At 41.4% G+C, this 21,665-nt stretch overlaps 1 protein-coding gene across 14 annotated transcripts in view; it reads right to left on the bottom strand.

Moving 5' to 3' along the window:
• The window catches only part of LOC124711896 (longitudinals lacking protein, isoforms H/M/V-like), a 474,926-nt gene that overhangs the window by 323,795 nt on the left and 129,466 nt on the right, over positions 1-21,665 (bottom strand). For all 14 annotated transcript variants that reach the window (XR_007005545.1, XM_047242147.1, XM_047242204.1 and 11 more), the window contains one exon: positions 7,447-7,566. Coding sequence is in view for 13 of the 14 variants with exons in the window: in XM_047242147.1 (XP_047098103.1) it covers positions 7,447-7,566 (120 nt within the window). In the remaining variant the exon portion in view is untranslated. The remainder of the gene's footprint in view (positions 1-7,446; positions 7,567-21,665) is intronic.

Here is a 21,665-nt window from a genome sequence, read left to right as displayed (position 1 = left end):
TATGCCTACCTACCTCCGAACTACTCCACTTTATGGAGAGTGGTTATGTTTAATCATTTCGTAGTTAGTAACTCCACTTTAATTGTTAAAATCCTTAACCTGAATACTCTTCACCATACAGCATTGTTATAAAAGATAAACATCTATTCCACTGTCAAGCCTCTCTCCAACAATATCAATAACCTCATCTCTGGATTCACATTCCAAATCATCTCACAAACCTACTCCTATTGCTGTCATGGCAACTTCTGCATTTACTAACTATTCAACTTTTGAACGGCCAGTGTCGGTTGGTCACAGTCAGTGTGCTCCCTGCCGCCGTTGGATGAGCAGCTGCAGCAGCAAGTCGTATACTCCTAGCTCACTCATTTGTTACATAGTTTAATTCTTAATTTCTTTGCGTGTTTTTGGTACTTGCATTGTTTAATTCATAAATTTCAGGCGTATTATAGTATTTGAGAGTTGTAGCATCGCGTTTTAGTACCTGAATAGTGTAAATTCGCGTAGTCTCCTTCCACCGCCGAGCAGTGTCAGCAGTGCGCAAGTAGCAGCATTACTGCATTTACTAGGCAATCTTGTATTTTAATAACCATTTAAATTTTGTTGATTTGTTTGCGCTCTCTGTAGATTAGTTCAGACGTTCTTTGCAAAACAGTTTTTAGCATGGATAGGGACTGCAACTGCTGTGTTCGGATGCAGGCTGAGTTGGCATCCCTTTGCTCCCAGCTTCAGGCAGTGTTGGCTTCGGTCACACAGCTTGAGGCTGTTGTCAATGGGCATCACTGTGGGGGTCCGGGTGGGGGTTTGTCGGGGACGGCCAGCTCGTCCCACGCATCCCCTGATCGGATTACGACTGTGGTTGCCCGGGATACTGCGCACATTAAGGGTGATCCCTCACCTGTGGTAGAGTGGGAGGTCATCTTGAGGTGTGGCAGGGGGCGAAAGACATTCCGGAAGGCTGAACGGAAAGCCTCTCCAGTTTGTCTGACGAACCGGTTTCAGGCTCTGTCTCAGGCTGATACTGATCTTCGGCCTGACATGGCTGCTTGTCCTGTTCCAGAGGTTGCCACTCAGTCTGCAAGATCCAGGCAGTCGCAGAGGGTGGGCTTACTGGTAGTTGGGAGCTCCAACGTCAGGTGCGTAATGGGGCCCCTTAGGGAAATGGCAGCAAGAGAGGGGAAGAAAACCAATGTGCACTCCGTGTGCATACCGGGGGGAGTCATTCCAGATGTGGAAAGGGTCCTTCCGGATGCCATGAAGGGTACAGGGTGCACCCATCTGCAGGTGGTCGCTCATGTCGGCACCAATGATGTGTGTCGCTATGGATCGGAGGAAATCCTCTCTGGCTTCCGGCGGCTATCTGATTTGGTGAAGACTGCCAGTCTCGCTAGCGGGATGAATGCAGAGCTCACCATCTGCAGCATCGTCGACAGGACTGACTGCGGACCTTTGGTACAGAGCCGAGTGGAGGGTCTGAATCAGAGGCTGAGACGGTTCTGCGACCGTGTGGGCTGCAGATTCCTCGACTTGCGCCATAGGGTGGTGGGGTTTCGGGTTCCGCTGGATAGGTCAGGAGTCCACTACACGCAACAAGCGGCTACACGGGTAGCAGGGGTTGTGTGGCGTGGGCTGGGCGGTTTTTTAGGTTAGATGGCCTTGGGCAAGTACAGAAAGGGCAACAGCCTCAACAGGTGCGGGGCAAAGTCAGGACATGCGGGGAACAAGCAGCAATCGGTATTGTAATTGTCAACTGTCGAAGCTGCGTTGGTAAAGTACCAGAACTTCAAGCGCTGATAGAAAGCACCGAAGCTAAAATCGTTATAGGTACAGAAAGCTGGCTTAAGCCAGAGACAAATTCTGCCGAAATTTTTACAAAGGTACAGACGGTGTTTAGAAAGGATAGATTGCATGCAACCGGTGGTGGAGTGTTCGTCGCTGTTAGTAGTAGTTTATCCTGTAGTGAAGTAGAAGTGGATAGTTCCTGTGAATTATTATGGATGGAGGTTACACTCAACAACCGAACTAGGTTAAAAATTGGCTCCTTTTACCGACCTCCCGACTCAGCAGCATTAGTGGCAGAACAACTGAGAGAAAATTTGGAATACATTTCACATAAATTTTCTCAGCATGTTATAGTCTTAGGTGGAGATTTCAATTTACCAGATATAGACTGGGACACTCAGATGTTTAGGACGGGTGGTAGGGACAGAGCATCGAGTGACATTATACTGAGTGCACTATCCGAAAATTACCTCGAGCAATTAAATAGAGAACCGACTCGTGGAGATAACATCTTGGACCTACTGATAACAAACAGACACGAACTTTTTGACTCTGTATGTACAGAACAGGGAATCAGTGATCATAAGGCCGTTGCAGCATCCCTGAATATGGAAGTTAATAGGAATATAAAAAAAGGGAGGAAGGTTTATCTGTTTAGCAAGAGTAATAGAAGGCAGATTTCAGACTACCTAACAGATCAAAACGAAAATTTCTGTTCCGACACTGACAATGTTGAGTGTTTATGGAAAAAGTTCAAGGCAATCGTAAAATGCGTTTTAGACAGGTACGTGCCGAGTAAAACTGTGAGGGACGGGAAAAACCCACTATGGTTCAATAACAAAGTTAGGAATCTACTGTGAAAGCAAAGAGAGCTTCACTCCAAGTGTAAACGCAGCCAAAACCTCTCAGACAAACAGAAGCTAAACGATGTCAAAGTTAGCGTAAGGAGGGCTATGCGTGAAGCGTTCAGTGAATTCGAAAGTAAAATTCTATGTACCGACTTGACAGAAAATCCTAGGAAGTTCTGGTCTTACGTTAAATCAGTAAGTGGCTCGAAACAGCATATCCAGACACTACGGGATGATGATGGCATTGAAACAGAGGATGACACGCATAAAGCTGAAATACTAAACACCTTTTTCCAAAGCTGTTTCACAGAGGAAGACCGCACTGCAGTTCCTTCTCTAAATCCTCGCACAAACGAAAAAAAAGCTGACATCAAAATAAGTGTCCAAGGAATAGAAAAGCAACTGGAATCACTCAATAGAGGAAAGTCCATTGGACCTGATGGGATACCAATTCGATTCTACACGGAGTACGCGAAAGAACTTGCCCCCCTTCTAACAGCCGTGTACCGCAAGTCTCTAGAGGAACGGAGGGTTCCAAATGATTGGAAAAGAGCACAGATAGTCCCAGTCTTCAAGAAGGGTCGTCGAGCAGATGCGCAAAACTATAGACCTATATCTCTGACGTCGATCTGTTGTAGAATTTTAGAACATGTTTTTTGCTCGAGTATCATGTCGTTTTTGGAAACCCAGAATCTACTAAGTAGGAATCAACATGGATTCCGGAAACAGCAATCGTGTGAGACCCAACTCGCTTTATTTGTTCATGAGACCCAGAAAATATTAGATACAGGCTCCCAGGTAGATGCTATTTTTCTTGACTTCCGGAAGGCGTTCGATACAGTTCCGCACTGTCACCTGATAAACAAAGTAGGAGCCTACGGAATATCAGACCAGCTGTGTGGCTGGATTGAAGAGTTTTTAGCAAACAGAACACAGCATGTTGTTATCAATGGAGAGACGTCTACAGACGTTAAAGTAACCTCTGGCGTGCCACAGGGGAGTGTTATGGGACCATTGCTTTTCACAATATATATAAATGACCTAGTAGATAGTGTCGGAAGTTCCATGCGGTTTTTCGCGGATGATGCTGTAGTATACAGAGACGTTGCAGCATTAGAAAATTGTAGCGAAATGCAGGAAGATCTGCAGCGGATAGGCACTTGGTGCAGGGAGTGGCAACTGACCCTTAACATAGACAAATGTAATGTATTGCGAATACATAGAAAGAAGGATCCTTTATTGTATGATTATATGATAGCGGAACAAACACTGGTAGCAGTTACTTCTGTAAAATATCTGGGAGTATGCGTGCGGAACGATTTGAAGTGGAATGATCATATAAAATTAATTGTTGGTAAGGCGGGTACCAGGTTGAGATTCATTGGGAGAGTGCTTAGAAAATGTAGTCCATCAACAAAGGAGGTGGCTTACAAAACACTCGTTCGACCTATACTTGAGTATTGCTCATCAGTGTGGGATCTGTACCAGATCGGTCTGACGGAGGAGATAGAGAAGATCCAAAGAAGAGCGGCGCGTTTCGTCACATGATTATTTGGTAACCGTGATAGCGTTACGGAGATGTTTAATAAACTCAAGTGGGAGACTCTGCAAGAGAGGCGCTCTGCATCGCGGTGTAGCTTGCTGTCCAGGTTTCGAGAGGGTGCGTTTCTGGATGAGGTATCGAATATATTGCTTCCCCCTACTTATACCTCCCGAGGAGATCACGAATGTAAAATTAGAGAGATTAGAGCGTGCACGGAGGCTTTCAGACAGTCGTTCTTCCCCCGAACCATACGCGACTGGAACAGGAAAGGGAGGTAATGACAGTGGCACGTAAAGTGCCCTCCGCCACACACCGTTGGGTGGCTTGCGGAGTATAAATGTAAATGTAGATGTAGATGTAGATGTAGATAACACTTTTCTTCCATTGCACAAAACTAATCTTGCCTATCTACACAGGTCAATGCCTATAACAATGAAGTGATTATTTCATGTGTACTTTATGTGCACAAAAATGAAATATAAATAAAATTATCTACAGTCCATTCAGCACAGTAGTTCAGTGCAGTAATTGATCATGTATCCTTTTTCCCCTAAACATCATAGAAAGTAGTTGTATATGGGGCCACATACACCTTGCCAATCGGACAAATGTTACACTTCAGCAATTTGGTTGAGAAACACTGCAGCATGCTCCACACAGCCCAGATCTTTCAACATGTCATTTTAACATCTCTGATGGCATAAAGAGAGAGATGTGTAGGCGTAGGTTTCAGTTGGAGAATGAAGAGTGGGTGCAGTTGTGTATTCATCAGTGGCTGATGATGTTCTACAAAACAGGGACTGATCGTCTCATCTCCCAGTGAGCTCAATGTCTTAAAGTGTCTGGTGATAACTTTTGAATGGAACCATTCCCAGGACCTGTTGCAGTGAGTGTTCAGTTTCATTTGGCTTCCCTTCATAATAAAGAACACCAATCATGTATGTTGAAAGATCTCATAAAAAACAATGAAAAGTTAACAATTATGAAGATATTACATGGTATCTGTATAAGAGTAAAGAGGAAAAAAAATTTTCAGAGGGAATGAGAGCTGAGTCGATGTACTGAATTAATATTTAAACAAGGTAGACTATGATTAACAAGTTTAGAGACTAAAAGCAAAGAATGGGAGAAAGAAAGCTGACAGAGAGAATTTATTATAGGCTTATGACATACTATTTAACATGTTTGTTCAAATGGTGGTGCTGGAACACCTTGTCTAAAATCCATTCAAAACTAATCAAATAATGAAGTATTTTCTGTTACCCTGTTCTCTTTTGGTTAAAAAGTTATCAACAAATGGGAAAAAAAGAAAAGCTCTTGTTTTCTAAGCTGCACTAATTTAGTAAGAAAATGCACAATAGCAATCACAACTTGGAAACATTTCAGCTGTGGTCATAAAACATTTACATTCAACTCTAAGCAATCAAAATTGGACACAAAAGGCAAGTACCTAGAGAAACCAAAATAGTTGGAAATAAATCATCTTATCTTCCTTCCTCCTGCTACCCTTCACTCCCATCCTCCATAATTGATGCACCACTCTTATTCACCTCAAAAGATATACATTAGAGAACATACTGTCACAAAACTAATACCTCTCATTTATTTTCTTGTAGTAGTTACAAGAAAAGACCTGTCTCCAGAAATCTGTGATATTAAATAATCTGTGATATTTAATACGACATTTTAAAAGATTCAACTGTTTTAATGCATGGAGGATGAAGATGCTGCGTAAGATCAGAGCAATGTCTACCTCTATTAGGCAGTCGCTATGAACAAATTTAATAAGAACTAACCAGTGAAGTCAGAAAATGTAGAAGTAATTCTTCTGGTACTAACAAGCAAGCTTTCTTACTGTGAACCTAAATTTATCCATAAGAAATTATGTCATAAGAAAATTTAAAAAACAAGCCATTACTTCACAATGACAGTTGGAAGAATACTATGTACTTTGCATTTTGTTGCAGAATGAGTGATTTTTTAATGACTACAATATCAAAAACACTGGGAACTTCACTTCAAAAAATTTTCGCAAGATCTTTCCACTCCAACCCTTCCATTCCTCCCCCACTCCTCCATCACCAACACCATCTCTCTCTCTCTCTCTCTCTCTCTCTCTCTCTCTCAGCACACACACACACACACACACACACACACACACCACTGCACTGTATTTCTGATCCATCTGCAATTCTTTATAGCAACATTGTTTCTGTTAGCATAACATGTGTCTGAGAATGTACATTCTTGTATCTATCTGTTTCCCTAAGGGAGCAGAATATGGAAATTTGAGAGAGTCAGTCAATTTTTAGTTTGAACATCCACTTGTGTATATGAAGACAACACAATTATCTTTGAAACTGTCATAAACTACCGTCTTTCTTGAGGATATATCCTACACCCAGATAATCTCAACAATGTTTGCGTTGACCCTTTATCTTCAATATGCCCTCTCCTATGTTCATAAAACAATCCCATTACATACTCTTTCCAGTTATAGTCCTCTATGTACAACACAATGGTTGTTCCATCATGCACAGACATCACTATTTAAAAATGTCTCAAACAGCCCCAATTGCCAACAAAATAATGAACAGTATCTCCAATTATTTCTCTGGTCTATTTTTTAACAAAAGTGTTCACACTCTTTCTCTTAGGCAACGTTATGCATATAATCCCATTAATTTAGATGTCATGAAACTGCAATAGCACACACACCCTTTCCTCAATTCAGCACTGCACAATATTATGTTTGAAAGTGACGCCTCCACAGTATTACTGAAATTCTGCATGGCAAGTAACACTTTACATGTAGAGAAATTAACTTCAGAGCCAACCATGACAACATTGCTTACTTTTAGATAATATTTAACTGAACAATTTTTCCCTGTCAGTAATGAAGACTGTACTTATCTACCCAATTTTTGACTTTTTACCAAACTGTCCCACTACCTTCTTCTTATTAGTCATTCTAAAGTCTTTAAAGAGAATCTGTTCATCTTTCCTCTTGAGCTCTATTTATTATTATTATTATTATTATTATTATTAAATACCACCTCTTTCCTATGTAAGATGGAGATTAGTTGTTTACATCTTTATGCCATTATCTGCTGTACTGTGTATTTCACTGATACGAGCCTAATATGATTTTTATGAATATTTCATGGAAAATTTCTTCCACTTTTTTGATGACAATATAGTGTTGTAGACAGTGGTTTAAGTCCCCATTACCACAGCTATTAGTAGAATACTCAACAAAGCTTTTCATCCTACCTTGACTCGCACTCTGCACTGAAACAACTGAAGTTTCAGACACCTGTCCATGGCGTGAGATGGAAGAAGGGTGAATCAACTGACTCTGTGCTATTGCTGGGGTACTGTTTCCATTTCCACCTATTAAGTGTGATAAGCAAATATTAATTAAAATAAATATTCCAATAAGTAGAAGGCAAATGCGTACTTCTAAGCAATACATAGATACTGTACAATTACTCATATTGTATTTCAAGGTGCAATAAAAATGCCATAAAATGGAAGTTCAATCAATCCTCTGTCAGAATTTTCTAACCGCTATATTCTTTTGTAAGCAATATGGTTTCACTGCGACAAGCAAACTGGAAGTTACAACTTTTTCTCACCAAGCTCACAAGTAGAGATGACTCCATGAATATTTTATAGTAGCATATTTTATAGTATATCATGTTCTTTGGAACCTAAGTAAGGAAGATCAATGCTTTAAAGTCCCTTCAAAGGAAACATCATGAGGACAGAGCGTATGCTCAGATTAGGGAAATGTTGGGGAAAGAAACTGGCAGTTTCCATTTCAAGGGAACTGACCCATAATTTGCCTTAAGCAATTTATGGAAACCACAGAAGCCTATCTCTGGATGGCTGGGCAGGGTCTTGAATCATTGTCATCCCAAAGATGAGTCCAGTGTCTTCACTGATGACACACACCACATCACTCAGTCTTGAAAATCTGAACATCAGTTTCTATCCCAGGTGATGATAAAAAATATTATGACTGTAATAATACTAAATATATATTGCATTTTCTAATGAAAAAATAATTTCTAAAGATCAAATTTTTTATCCAGTATCTTACCTACAATAAGCACTGTAAAGTATTTCAGAATAGTAGTTATACGTCTACATCTATTCCTCTTGGAGTATACATTCCCAGTATTTGTTCAGAATCCTGTAGCACTATTGTGCCTGCAAAATGAATCCTTGATGAAACTGTTGTCCTTCTTTTCATCTTCTTTATCACCTTAACTGAGAACGTGTAGTATTACTCGAACTAATGCACTGTAAGCCATTCCTTATATAAATGCATTATGCTTCCTTAGAATTCTTCAAAATAATCTCAATCTGGCATTTTCCCCACACTGCACTGACATTTTCCGCCTTACATAGTGTCACTTTCAGTTACTCTAGTAAGTTACTCCAAGATATTTTATGCCTACTACTGTTTGCAGTGATTTTTGTCAATAGTGTAATCAAAACACTACTGGTCCTCTGCCTATCTATGTGCAATATTTTACATTGATTTACATTGGGGATCAACCACCTGTCTCTGCATGTGATAGTATAAATCTGCATTGAATGCCTTCTAGAAACCTGGAAATACATCATCAACCTTAATATTTCTATCTACTACCTTCTGGATCTCACAGGCAAACAGAGGAAATGAGTTTTGCACATTTGCTGTTAGTAATGTCCGTGTTGAATCTGAGAAGTTTTGATCCCTAAACAGGCCATAATACAGGAGAATAAAATGTATTCCATAATTCTACAATGGATTGAATATATCAGCCTATAATCATGTATATAATCATACGCATCCATCTGACCCTTCTTGAAAACAGGAACACATTGCACCTCTTTCCGATTGCTTCGTACTGTTTACTGCTCCAGCATATAGTGTCTTACAGGTATCTCTACAGATTTGGATAACTTTCCTTTGATGAGCAATTTTGGTTCAGTATTTGTTCTGTGTTCAATTATTTAAAAACAGGAATATCAGTGTTTGCCCAATTATTGAACAGAAGAACTGTATTACAATTTTCTTCAATGAAACAGTTTCAAAAGACTGAACTCTCAATATTTTAGTCTTTGTACATCATCTTCTCTTTCTGTGCCAGTATGATCACTGAACGACTGAACAAATGATTTTGATCTGGTTACCAACTTTACACAAGACCAAAATTGCTTAGGATTTTTAATCAGAACTGTCAGCAACATAAAGCATGGCAGGTCATTCCCAGCCCTCATAACTTTGCTCAGCACATACATGTCTATGGTGCTTTAAATTTTATCCATTTATACTCTGCACCACCATCTCCAAAGACGAATAATAGTGTTCAGTACATAGATAATTTACAATACGTTTCCTGTCACATTTGCTAAGCAAAAATATTTTCCTAGTTTTCCTAACATCTTATGATCTCTTTTAATATACCTATGATGGTAAGCATCATACAGATTATTTTGCATTCAAAATCTGTAATAAGTTCATTAAACATTATTGAGTTCATAAATACATCACCACCTTTGGCGTCGAGCCTATTCTTGCAACATATACACCACCTGAATTTAAGATTCTGATGCTGTTCACTTCAGATTTCAGTTAGTTTTCCGTTTCTACTACAAGTTGTCTTCACTACCTTTGATAAGTGAGGCTATTTGTGGAAATTTTGTTAGGGATGCTCTGCTGTAGACCAATACAACATTAACACTTTTTCTTTCCACTCTACAAGGATGAATGTTTTTGTCTGTGATTAGCATGGCTGATCAACTCCTTTCTCTGATTACAGCATATAATTAATCATCAAGCCCAAGCAAGGTCTCCTAAACTAAAACCTAACTCCAAACATATTCTGCTACCTTTTTAACAGCTTCCTTCATGCAGTTCATGCCTAATTTATTGAAAAGGACTCTATTATTCAGCACCCAATAGCAGAGGTTGAGAAATCTGCAGCTGAGATTGTCTCAGAGTCCCTGGCTTAACCCTTGGCTCCAAACCAGAGGATGTCAGTCAGTTCTGGCCCTGATGTAGTAAACAGTGAATCGTGCTTCCACCTTGAGGGTAAGGCTAACTGTCTGTACCAATTCAGTCATGCATCTAAAGAAGCCAAGAATAGCCTGAGAACCCAGATTGTAGGTGTCGTTTGAGCTAAAATGGGCTATGATTCACAGTCTGTTCCTTTCAGTGCATTCACTAGGTGCCAAAAGAGTCTCTCCCACATCTCAGAGGCAGACACACAGCAAATATATCAAGTGTAAAATTGCCTTCCTTCCTGACCTGACTACTACTTCCCTAAGAGCCTCCATTATCTGCATATCGCTGGAGTTAACAATAACCAAACTATTACTCCCTCCATTATTGTATGGACTTGCAGAAAAATTTGCCACAGGTCCAATATATGAGATATCCCAAGCTGGCTTTGATGTGACATCAACACTGAATAGTACTGCTCAATGGGACAGTTGTAGAGCAAGTACCTATGTTTTCCATCTGGCCAGAGAGATGTGAACCCACAACAGTTCACTAGTTGATATCATGTGAGAACTACTTGGTCAGATTGTGTGCATCAGACGATGCAGCAACATCAGAGTACTGGGGCATCAGAGGTGCCACAGCTTCTGATGCAGGTGCCCCAACATTACTCCTGCCCAGGGAAGCCACCAGAAGCCTGCTGACTGTGGCCTATGCTGTTTCTGGACAGAAATTGCCCTTGTGTTCACACACTAGGCAGCTCTAATCAACACGACATTATACACACATTAAGTAGCAGCATAAGGTGCTAAAAACCCAGAATGAAATGCTAATAACAATAGTATCGCACGAGGTCTTGCAGAAGTACACTATATCTCCACAGCTTCATTTGAATAGAGTGATGGTTAAAAAGCATCAAGTATATGGTCAATATCACAGCCACATACTCACAAAAGTAATGTGTGCAGAACTGGGTAAATGAAACTTAGAGCCATGTAGATTGAAGACTGTCATATCCACTAATATGGAGTACATGATGGCGTCACAGTAATTAACCATCCAACACACTGGTTGAATTTGTAAACTGAGTGTAGATGACGACATTTCAGTTAGTTAAAAACTCTGTTCAAAAACTTCTGTTTGTTTAAAAGCATAGTTGTAAACATTGTCTACTAGCATTAATTCAAAACTATCACATCTACAAGTCAGAAAAGAACAGCGTGGTGCTGCTAGATCATCTCTTGACTACTTATATTTACTTCCACATGAAGTCTCAAAGCTTATAGTGTTATTAAAGGAAGTGTCATTCATCATTCATAAGCAGCAGTTGGTGACAGCACATACAAGAAGTAGGAATGTGTTTAACATAATCACTGAATTACCATGTATTATTACTGTCAATGTCAGAAGGCCTAAACAATTTAAGATAAATAGAATTTTGTATCAGGACTATGTCCTTCAGTTCAGACACCTCTACAATGAATGAGAAAGACGTTACAAGTTGAAATCCCACTTTCAGCATTCCAAAACTTTGAGGTAACTACAAGAGAAGATGATATTCAAATTCATACAAATTCAACAAGCACCCAAAAAAATTAAATACAGCCACTTCAATGTGATCACTAGTAGTATGAATTCATACAAGAAAATAATGTGCAATTCATGGTTTTGTTCTTGTTCATATACGGAAAGGCAAGCAATAATTATGAATTGTTTGATGCTTGATACGACTTCTTTGGTGAAGATAAACGATTTCATTTATCAGTTTCTGAACTAGAAACAGTACATACTTATAGCAAATTATTCTTGTTACACATAAAGGTGGTGGTGGGGGGGAGTCTGTGACACATGTAAGTCATTTCAATATATCTTGCCATAATTGGCAAATAATGATGAAAGGTTGTTGGAAAAGTTCACTAAATTCAACTTACTCCTAATTTTGTAAAAATCCATTGTGTTTTACTTGAAAAAACAACCAACATAATAAAGCATAGAATTAATTCATATAAAAAAGTCTGAATTCATATTTTTTCTTTATTTCTCTTCACACAACCTAAAATGTTCTATCTTCAGCAGAAAGAGATGATGTTAATGATGATCACAATCAAGATCACGTTTAAAATCATAATTGTACCTACAAACAACACAATAAATGGTAGCACAGGCTTCACACTGTCAATATATCAGGGCTGGTTAGAGAACACTTTTCTACATAAGTGATGGAATCTACCTCATTCCAACTCCTTGGCACATTCATGAGGTGAGAAGTTCTCTCAGAATGTGCTCGTACAACTGGCAATTCATAAACAAATACTTCAACAAGGCACATCCTTTGGAAGAACTACTACAGGGAGATGCCAAACTTCCCTTGAATAATGAGATTCAAGAAAGATACCTTGTCCTTGAGGAGGCACCAACATATTTCTAGTCCTAGCATTATATGACAAGAATGCCAAGACAGAACTCCACACTGACCTAGTGATTATGGGAGGGGTGCAGTTCTAGTGCAAATTCGGGAAGGTGCTAAAAAGGTGAAAGCTTATGCTTACAGAGTACACTCCAAGTCTGAAATCAACTACTCTACAACTGAGAAAGAGTGCATTGTAGTTGTCTGGGCTGTTAACAAGTTCCAGCCATATTTATCTGGCAAAATATTCACCATTGCGACATATCCCTATTCTCTATGCTGGCTGATTAGCTTGAGGGCCCATCAGTTCGACTGGTGTGAGAGCCCAGAAGCCTCTGGATTACGGCGTTATGGAGGTGTACAAAATCAGATGCAAAGGCAAGCATGCCAACTGCCTTTAAAGGAATCCTTTAGCAGAATACATGAAATCACAGTCATCACAGTATTAAATGACATTGCTGCTGAAGAGAGGGGTGACCCAGCACTGCTGAAAACTGTAGAAGCTTTGGAGGAGGAGAATCAAATCAATGGAGAATTCCAATTAATGAATGGAACAATGTACAAGAGGAACTATTACACAATGGGGCAAAACGATTGCTCGTCATCCCAGCTCATCTACGGCCAGCTATCCTGGAGTATTACACGATGCTCTAAAATCTGGTCACATGAGATTCATGTAAAATCTACACACAATGAGACACAGTTGTCTCTGGGGAGGTCTCTATCAATCCGTTAGACATTATGTGAGTCATTGCAGGGAATTCCAGCGATGGAAGCATGTGCCGCACTTTCCTCTGGGGCATCTGGCACCAATTCAGCCTGCGGCAGTGCCTTTCCACCAAACTGGAATCGACCTCTTTGGGGAGGTTTCCAAAGTCGATAAATGGGAATTGGTGGATAACAGTCTGCACTTGCTACCTCATCCACTATGATGTTATCAAAACTGTGAAGACTGCTGATGCTCTGGAAATTGCAAAACTCCTTGTAGAATACATAATTTTGAAGCACAGAGCAACCCGTCATGTGCTGGAAAAATTTTCCACTTGAAATTAGTATCACAGGTAATTTCACTTTGTGACATCACCCACAAGATGACAACGGCCTACCAAACACAAGCGTATGGCCTTAAGGTGATGTTGGCTGACATGCTCTTGATATATATTGATACCAAACAGAGAGACTTGGTATGGATTTTTATGGTTGCGTGGAGAGTGGGACTAACAGAAAAGTTACTAAAGCACTCCTTTGGGCCATATCATGTCCTATGTAACTTGTTGCATGTCACATATGAAGTCAAGGATTACGATCTTTCATCAAGAAGAAAAAACAGAAGCACAGAGACATGAAAACCTACTATAGTCCTGATTAAGATAACAATGGTGGGGGCCTCTTGTTCTAGAAAACTAAAGACCTGCTCAATGACCACAAGGTTTTGGTGCATAATAGTGAAGAGGATGTGACAACACAACTAGAGTGCAAGAATGTATTAGGCAGGACTAATGGCCATATCAGGAACCAAGTTGCTATAGTCGGATCCAATGAGAACATCTGAAACAGCATGTTACTTTTTCCCCAAGAGAGATAGCAATGCCTTGAGCTGTGGTGCCCACAGTGTGGCATAGCAGTTAGCACCAATGGCTGGTGTGCTGCATGTCACCAGTTCATTGATTTTTTTGTAGGGCTAGAATTTTCTCAGGTTTTCAGCAAGATCTTTCGCTACAGTATGATGGTGGAAATTGTTGTATGCTTTGCACATTAATCTTTTTACAGATGCAGGAATTTCTACAAAATTTTGCCTGTCACCTTTTCTGGAACCTTTTTTGAACCGGGAATGCAACAGCCTCTGCTTTCTGAGCATTTTCTGAATTTTGATTAAACTACGGTGGTCTTTTCTGCCTTTAATTTACTTACTCAGCATATACCTCTCCAGAGGTTATAATTCCTCCACATCTATCATATCAGAACTAAATGATGTCCATGCAATGTCTAAATAGGATGCTAATAACTGCTTTCTGATCATTGAAGCATAAAAACTCTCCTAGCCTTCATGATGGATTTGTTAAATTCAGTAATCATCGTGGTGGTGGTGATATCATGATCAATAATATTCTGAATCTCTACTGACTCTGTCGATAAGATCAAGCCTGTTTGTTGCTACAAAATCTAAAATATTTCCATTACATATGAATTGTCAAACTAGCTGCTCAAGATAGCTTTCAGGAAATGTGTTCTGGACTACTTCACAAGACTCTCTGCCTCTACTATCTGCAATGAAACCATATATATCCCAGTCTATACTCATAAGGTTAACGTTGCCTCCAACTAATACTGTATGATGATGGTACTTCCAGGTTACTGAGCATAAACTTTCTTCGAATGATTCTACAACTGTTACAGCAGAATTGGGTTGGTACTAAAAACATCTGATAATTAACTTGAATTCACCAAAGTTGGTTACTTGTTCCTAGATGACTTCATAGATTCGCTTTTAACCTCTGCAGACACAATATTTTTGTTGACTGCAATGAATGCTCTTCCCTTCTACAAAACCTTTCCTGTCTTTTCAATAGGAGTTTCTTGAGAGCAGTAAACTCATGAACTTGGTTATGAATACTTCAGCAGTTTACTGTTAACTTTTTACATTTGAAGTGTCTCCACTTTGTACACAATCTAACTACACTTCTCTCTCTGCATCTCAGTGAGAACTCTGCTATATGAACAGTTGCTTTCCCTGTGTACTGCACTCCTGACCTATTCCGCAGCCACATGTACAAACTGAGGATGGCCTCAGAACCCATACAGCAGCTATATTGGTGCCTACATGAGCCACAGCTTGAGGATGACTGCAGCCTGCACTCTCAATATCCACAGGCAGGGCCTTCTCGGACAAGTTAAGGCCACAGCAGCATACTGAGTGCAAACTGGACTTCCTTCCAGCCCTGGATATTATTTCCTTAAGGGGCTCCCTACTGTATCTAACAAAGGAGCTGCTGATAACTAGCAAACCCGTCACCTGTTTGCTTGCTCGGACCCTGCTAAAGGAGTGGCCACTTGTCCACTCACAGGGTGAATGGGTGATGCCAGATGGCCAGTCCCCACATTGATTCTTCCCCTAACATGGTGGGAATGCTTTACTTACAACCTGCAATTCATCCTCCGGTGTGTGCAAACTCCTGCATCAGATATGCTGCTACACCCTGAGGCAGCGGATTCACATGAGCATGCACACACGTGCAAGCGCACGTGCCCACATGTACACACACACACACACACACACACACACACACACACACACACACACACACACAACCAACCTAAAAAAAATTATATATTTGAGTCTATCAATTTCAAAATATTTTCAAATGTTTTGATGTAGTTAAAGTTGAAAGACAAGTGCTGAAATGGAGAGAAACTGGCTCCAAACCCTGGCTCATGAAAGACGTAGAGATATATTGAGATATAGAGACAGACTGATGAAAGTAATTGAGTAACAGTAAACAGGATACAGGGTGCATGTTAACAGTGAAGCAACCTTTATTTACTACCCATGTCACATCACTCCATACCAAAATTCCATGTGGCCACTCTTCCCCCATCACCCTTTGACTCCAAGTCCAAGAAACAGTTTTTTATTACACACAAACTTTATTCTAATTAATATTTACATCACTCTTATGGCTCAAAATTCTAAGTAGATCAGAGGTACAGCCACAGGAACAAAAACAATTCTTCTTTTTTAAGAGATATTTTTCATGTCCATGTCCCAAGACTGAGTCTCTGATCTCAGACCAACTCACTGATGATACCACTGCTTTATGGGCTGTTTTTCCTGACACTGTAATCCTTTTCTGGGTGATCCTGTGCATCTACCAGACTGTCAATGCTGCACTTTGAATTTAAAAATGTGACAAACAGGATATGTTCAACAGAACAGACACCACATATATAATACTAAGGTGAAGATGACCAGTTGACCACTTCAATGCATATGCACAACATGCTGAAATTCTTAAAGGAATCAGTGAAATGCTGTGAGTAATGAGGATAATGGGCAATGCGCACAACATCTGTAGTGTGTGGATAACTTGAGAATTTGGGTCTGACGGGACGAGCGCTACAACGGTACTCTGTGCAGTTGCAAAGACCCATGTGTACGGACGGTGAAATGCTCAGTGCAATGTGGTTCTCCAAACTGATACAGGAATATCAGACAAATGTTGATTGGGAAGTATATAGCCACCTGGTCCCTCCTCCACTTCAGGCATCCCTCGAACAACTCAAGAGCTACAGCAATGACACGGTGATGGGCAATTTACAGCCCAGTGATGCTGGTGGTGATAACGATGTTTTGTGGGCGCACGAAGGCTAGGTCTTTAGCGCCTGTACTAAAATGAGAACTGTGAATAAAAATGTAATGAAAGTCCTCTAAAAAAGTGCCCACGTACTTGCAAAAATCATGTTCTCAAATCCAACACACAACACATTCTGCAACACACTACAACGTCCAGCCTACAAACTAAGGCCAGAGTCCAGACATGTCACAAGATTTTAAAAGTCTGACTACACTCATCTCATCATCAGATAAAATAGAGGGCAGATCCTCACCTAAATTCATTTCTGCCTGCATGTCATGAAATAAAATGCACTGAGCTAAAACGTGGCATATACTGAGTTCACCCCACAGGCTTCACAGACGGGGAGGGCCTCTCACCAGACTAAAAAGCCACATGTGAGGAGACAGTGTACAGTGTGGTGATGGGTCAGGGTTGCCTCATCTCTCTGGAGAGACTGGCAAGAGGATCGCCTCAGCCAGATAGTTGGCTTCACCAACTGCAGCTAATTGTCCATCACTGCCAGCCACTCCTCCTCTAATAACTCCATGGATCTGTGGTCCACCAGCGAAATGACGTCCTGCAGGGGACTGACACGTCTGTAAAAGTATGTTCCCTGCAGGCTGGTGCAAGCTTTGTCAACCTGTTCATTTCTTCAAACTCCGGCGTGCTCTAGTACCCACCAGAATGAGACCTCCTTCCCTCACCACTATTGGAAGGACAGTTGTTCATGTATGACCCAGGTAAATTTCTCCACTAGATACATGTGCTGCAATGATTGTAGTAGGGGTATTAATGAAAACAGAGCACATGGGAAAGTGTTTGTCCTGAAGACGCCTTATCTGCTTCAATGCCTTCAGGATCACATGGAGCTCTGCAGAAAATACAGTATGGCTATGGGAAGGCAAATGGTAAATGGTAAATTCTGATGACACAGTCAGGGAATATTTCTGTATAGCCAACGGAGACCCCTTGTTGGAGCTATCTGGTATACCCTACAGTAAAACTGTGATGTCTATCTCAAATTTAAAACTGCAATCTTTCTTAAAATTAATTCTGGAGGTGGAGGTTAGTGTTTAACGTCCCGTCGACAACGAGGTCATTAGAGACGGAGCGCAAGCTCAGGTTAGGGAAGGATTGGGAAGGAAACCGGCCGTGCCCTTTCAAAGGAACCATCCCGGCATTTGCCTGAAACGATTTAGGGAAATCACGGAAAACCTAAATCAGGATGGCTGGAGACGGGATTGAACCGTCGTCCTCCCGAATGCGAGTCCAGTGTGCTAACCACTGCGCCACCTCGCTCGGTATTAATTCTGGGCCTCTGAAGGAGTCTAGGTGGAGATCTGCTCCAGCCTTGGTGTAAAACATTAAAACCAGCCACACTCATCTCTAAAAAGCAATCCTATATGTGAATCCCACATGACCTAGTTGCTGTGTGTCAAAAATGAAAGTGTCTTTCCTTTGGTGGCTGAGTAACAGTGTGGTATGCAAAGGTGTATGGTGCGGACAGTGTTTTATAGGCCTATCCCACCATAAGGAGTCAAGACTGGGTGTGAAGAGGTGACTCACCAGCCTGAGCACAGAGGCTCGGTATGGACCTGGTGTCAGAGGCCCCAGTGACTAGCCAAAGTCCTTCATGGTGCATCACGCCTAACATCTTTAAGTAACATGTTGTGCAGCTGCACAAACCATGCACCCACAATGAAACTGAGATTGCACGAAAGGCCCCATAAAACCAGAGCAGACAAGTTCAGTCTGTTCCCAATGAATTGTGGCTAAGATATTTTAAAATATCTGAGTGCTTTCAGGGAGTGTCTTTTCAGTTCCTGAAAGTGTGGCAACCATGTAAGCTTTGAGCCAAATTTGTGGCCCAGAAACCTAACCATGTCTTTTATATTATGAACAGTTTCTCTCATCTGCAACTCAGGAATGTTTAAAACTACATAGGAATGGTTAAATAGGATGCACACAAACTCTACAGTTGAGAATTTAAAAACACTCTTTCCCAGTCATTCATCCAACTGACAAAGAGTCAGCTGCAACTGACGAGTAGTTGTTGCAGGTCTAGAAGAGTACAAGAGGCAGAGAAGTCCTCTTGGGTGACATGTTCTCTGCTCAACATGGTCCAAGAGAACATCACTGATTCAATATCCAAAATAGCAGGGCAAAAGGAAGGACCGTATAAAGATGGGAAGTCATCCTCGAAAACCCCATTTACGGAGCTATCAAAGGATAATGTGATGCAAGTAGTATCGAAGCCTTCTTGATGTCACAAAATATAACAAGGAGGTGATGGCAGCACAAGAAAGGTTGTTGTACAGCTGCTTCACGCAAAGGCAGGTTATCAAATGTGGAGCAATACCTCCTGAACCCAGACTGAAAGAGCCAGACAAAGCAGCAGTTGGCCATCCACTCCAAGGACTTTCCCACATAATTTCTGTGGGCAATACTGTGATAACTACTTGGATATGTTCTGTCCTCCCCAGGTAGTTAAAGTGGAATTAAAATGGCTTCTTGCCACAAATCAGGAAAGTGACCTGACACCCAAATGAGGTTAAAAAGGATGGGGAAGATTGCTACACCCTGTAAGTTGCTGTAACATACTACAACGGATCCTGTCATGGCCAGGTGATGAGTCACAAGCTGCAGACAGGACAACTGTATTTTTCATCAGTGGTGGAACTGAAGTCCCGACTGCCCCTCTCAGCACCCACTCTGCAGTGATGGGAAGCTGAATCCTACTGGCAGTGGCAGTAACTGTGACAAAACAGGACACCACAGACCAGGCAGTATGTCTCAGAGTGGTCTGGAGACTTCCATTCCGCATTACATTTAACCCTCACTAACTGAAAGGCTGAGAAGTTCTCTCCAGTTGGTCAGCACTTGAAGCTATGCATTGCCATCCACCTGGACCCAATCGCAGTGCAGCATTCATTGCACTACCATTGGACAGGTTGCCTTTTCTGATGGCCTGAAGACTACAGAATGAGTGCTTCAATGACATGGTGGATCATTTGGGTAACATGATCCAGCCATTCCTGGATGCTATCACAGTATTCAAACAAATCAAGCTGGTTGTAAAGCATCAAACTGCCCTAGAAAGCATCCATTGGGGAGGACATCTTTTGGGCACCACTCCGTCTTACAGGTGAATCCAGAAACACTCCGTCTGACAGGTGAATCCTGATTGGAAAGTGGTCACCTAAGTGCAAGCCATTGACAATTTCCCACTGAGCAGTGTGTGCAAGGGCTGGGGAGCATATTAAGAGATCGGTGGCAGTGAATGACCCGGAAGCACTTCTGAAGTGCATGTTCTGCCCCATGTTTAACAAACAAACACATTAGAAGAAGAGAAACCTCTCAATTGCTCTACACCTATAGCAGGTGGTTGCAGAGTATTATGTTCATTAAAATCACCATACTGAACAAAGGCATTGGGGACCACAGTAAAGTCATGGAGAGCCTCTTCACCTAGCAGCTCATGTGGGACAGGCAAAGTGAACATATCATCAACTGATGATGCACATGTACGGATACAGTGACTGCTAGTACACTGATTGTGAGGGGGAGAAGTGAGGAGTGGCAAGCATCATTGATGAAAATAGCCACTCCTCCTTTAGCTCTCTCTCCACTAAGGTCTCCGTTCTTGTGGAGAATGTACCCATGTAGCATCTTCTCAGAAAGTTTAAAATGTCTCTTGAAAACAGACACACTTTGGTCCCTCCTGAGTTAACATGTGCAGTTCCTCCACATGTCCTCAAACCATTCAAGTTCCACTGCAGTATGGAAGACACTTTAACAGTGACATTTTCCTTTGTCTTTCGCCTTGCAATTCCTCGGTGGTGAGGAGATTGTGTTAGGACAGGGCTGTGGCAGACCTGAGGGACTCGCCAGCTCCCTCTTCCATCTGGAAGAAGTCAATGTCCATACCACCAAAACATGATCATCGTCTGATCCATCAGACAGGACCAAGGTTGCACAGACTGATCGCTTCAGACATGAATGTTTTGCCTTGATGGTTTTTGGTCCCAGCTTGGGTTTTGGGGACAATGGCAAGACCGTTTTGACAGAAATAGGTTGCTGGGTCTCATCTACTGTCTGTCTGTAATGAAGGTCCGTTATCTTTCCTGACACTAGGCTCTGAAGCCAATACTACTGCTGAGATGGATGGGCTGGACTGTTGAACCACTGATGCAGGCCTACAGCTGCATTTACACGTGCAGCCAGAGGTCCCCTGATCAACTGCCAAGTTCTGGGTGCCAACACTAGTTTTCTGCACAAGGTGCTTCAATGTTGAGGCAAATGACTGCATGAAAGTTGGTGGCTGCAAGGCCTTAGATGCCTTCTTCACATCAGAGTATGAGAGGTGTTGTGTCGCTCTAATCTCCTGGGTTTTCTTCTCTTTTGTGAAGACATGAAATTTTTTGCTCCAAATGGGATGAGCTTGGGAGTAATTGACATGTATGGGCAGGCAGTACATTGAATGCTGGGTTCACTGGCAATGGAGTTGCATCTTCCACACACAACCTGATCATTACAACCCATGGTGGTATGACCAAAGCATTGATATTTAAAGCAATACATTGGGTTAGATAGTGGAGAAAAACATATGCAATATATGCAGGAGGCTTTGGTAAACTGAAAGTCAGAATAAAAGATGCAGACTTCTGGAGTTCACCGTTAATCCATTTTATAACATGCTATTCTTCAGTACCCCTTATGCTCATCCACTCCGGGTGCAGTTCTTTGGTACCCA

This window comes from Schistocerca piceifrons, chromosome 1, assembly GCF_021461385.2.
Source record: "Schistocerca piceifrons isolate TAMUIC-IGC-003096 chromosome 1, iqSchPice1.1, whole genome shotgun sequence".
Classification (NCBI taxonomy): domain Eukaryota; kingdom Metazoa; phylum Arthropoda; class Insecta; order Orthoptera; family Acrididae; genus Schistocerca; species Schistocerca piceifrons.
This window is presented reverse-complemented; position numbering and strand designations above follow the sequence as displayed.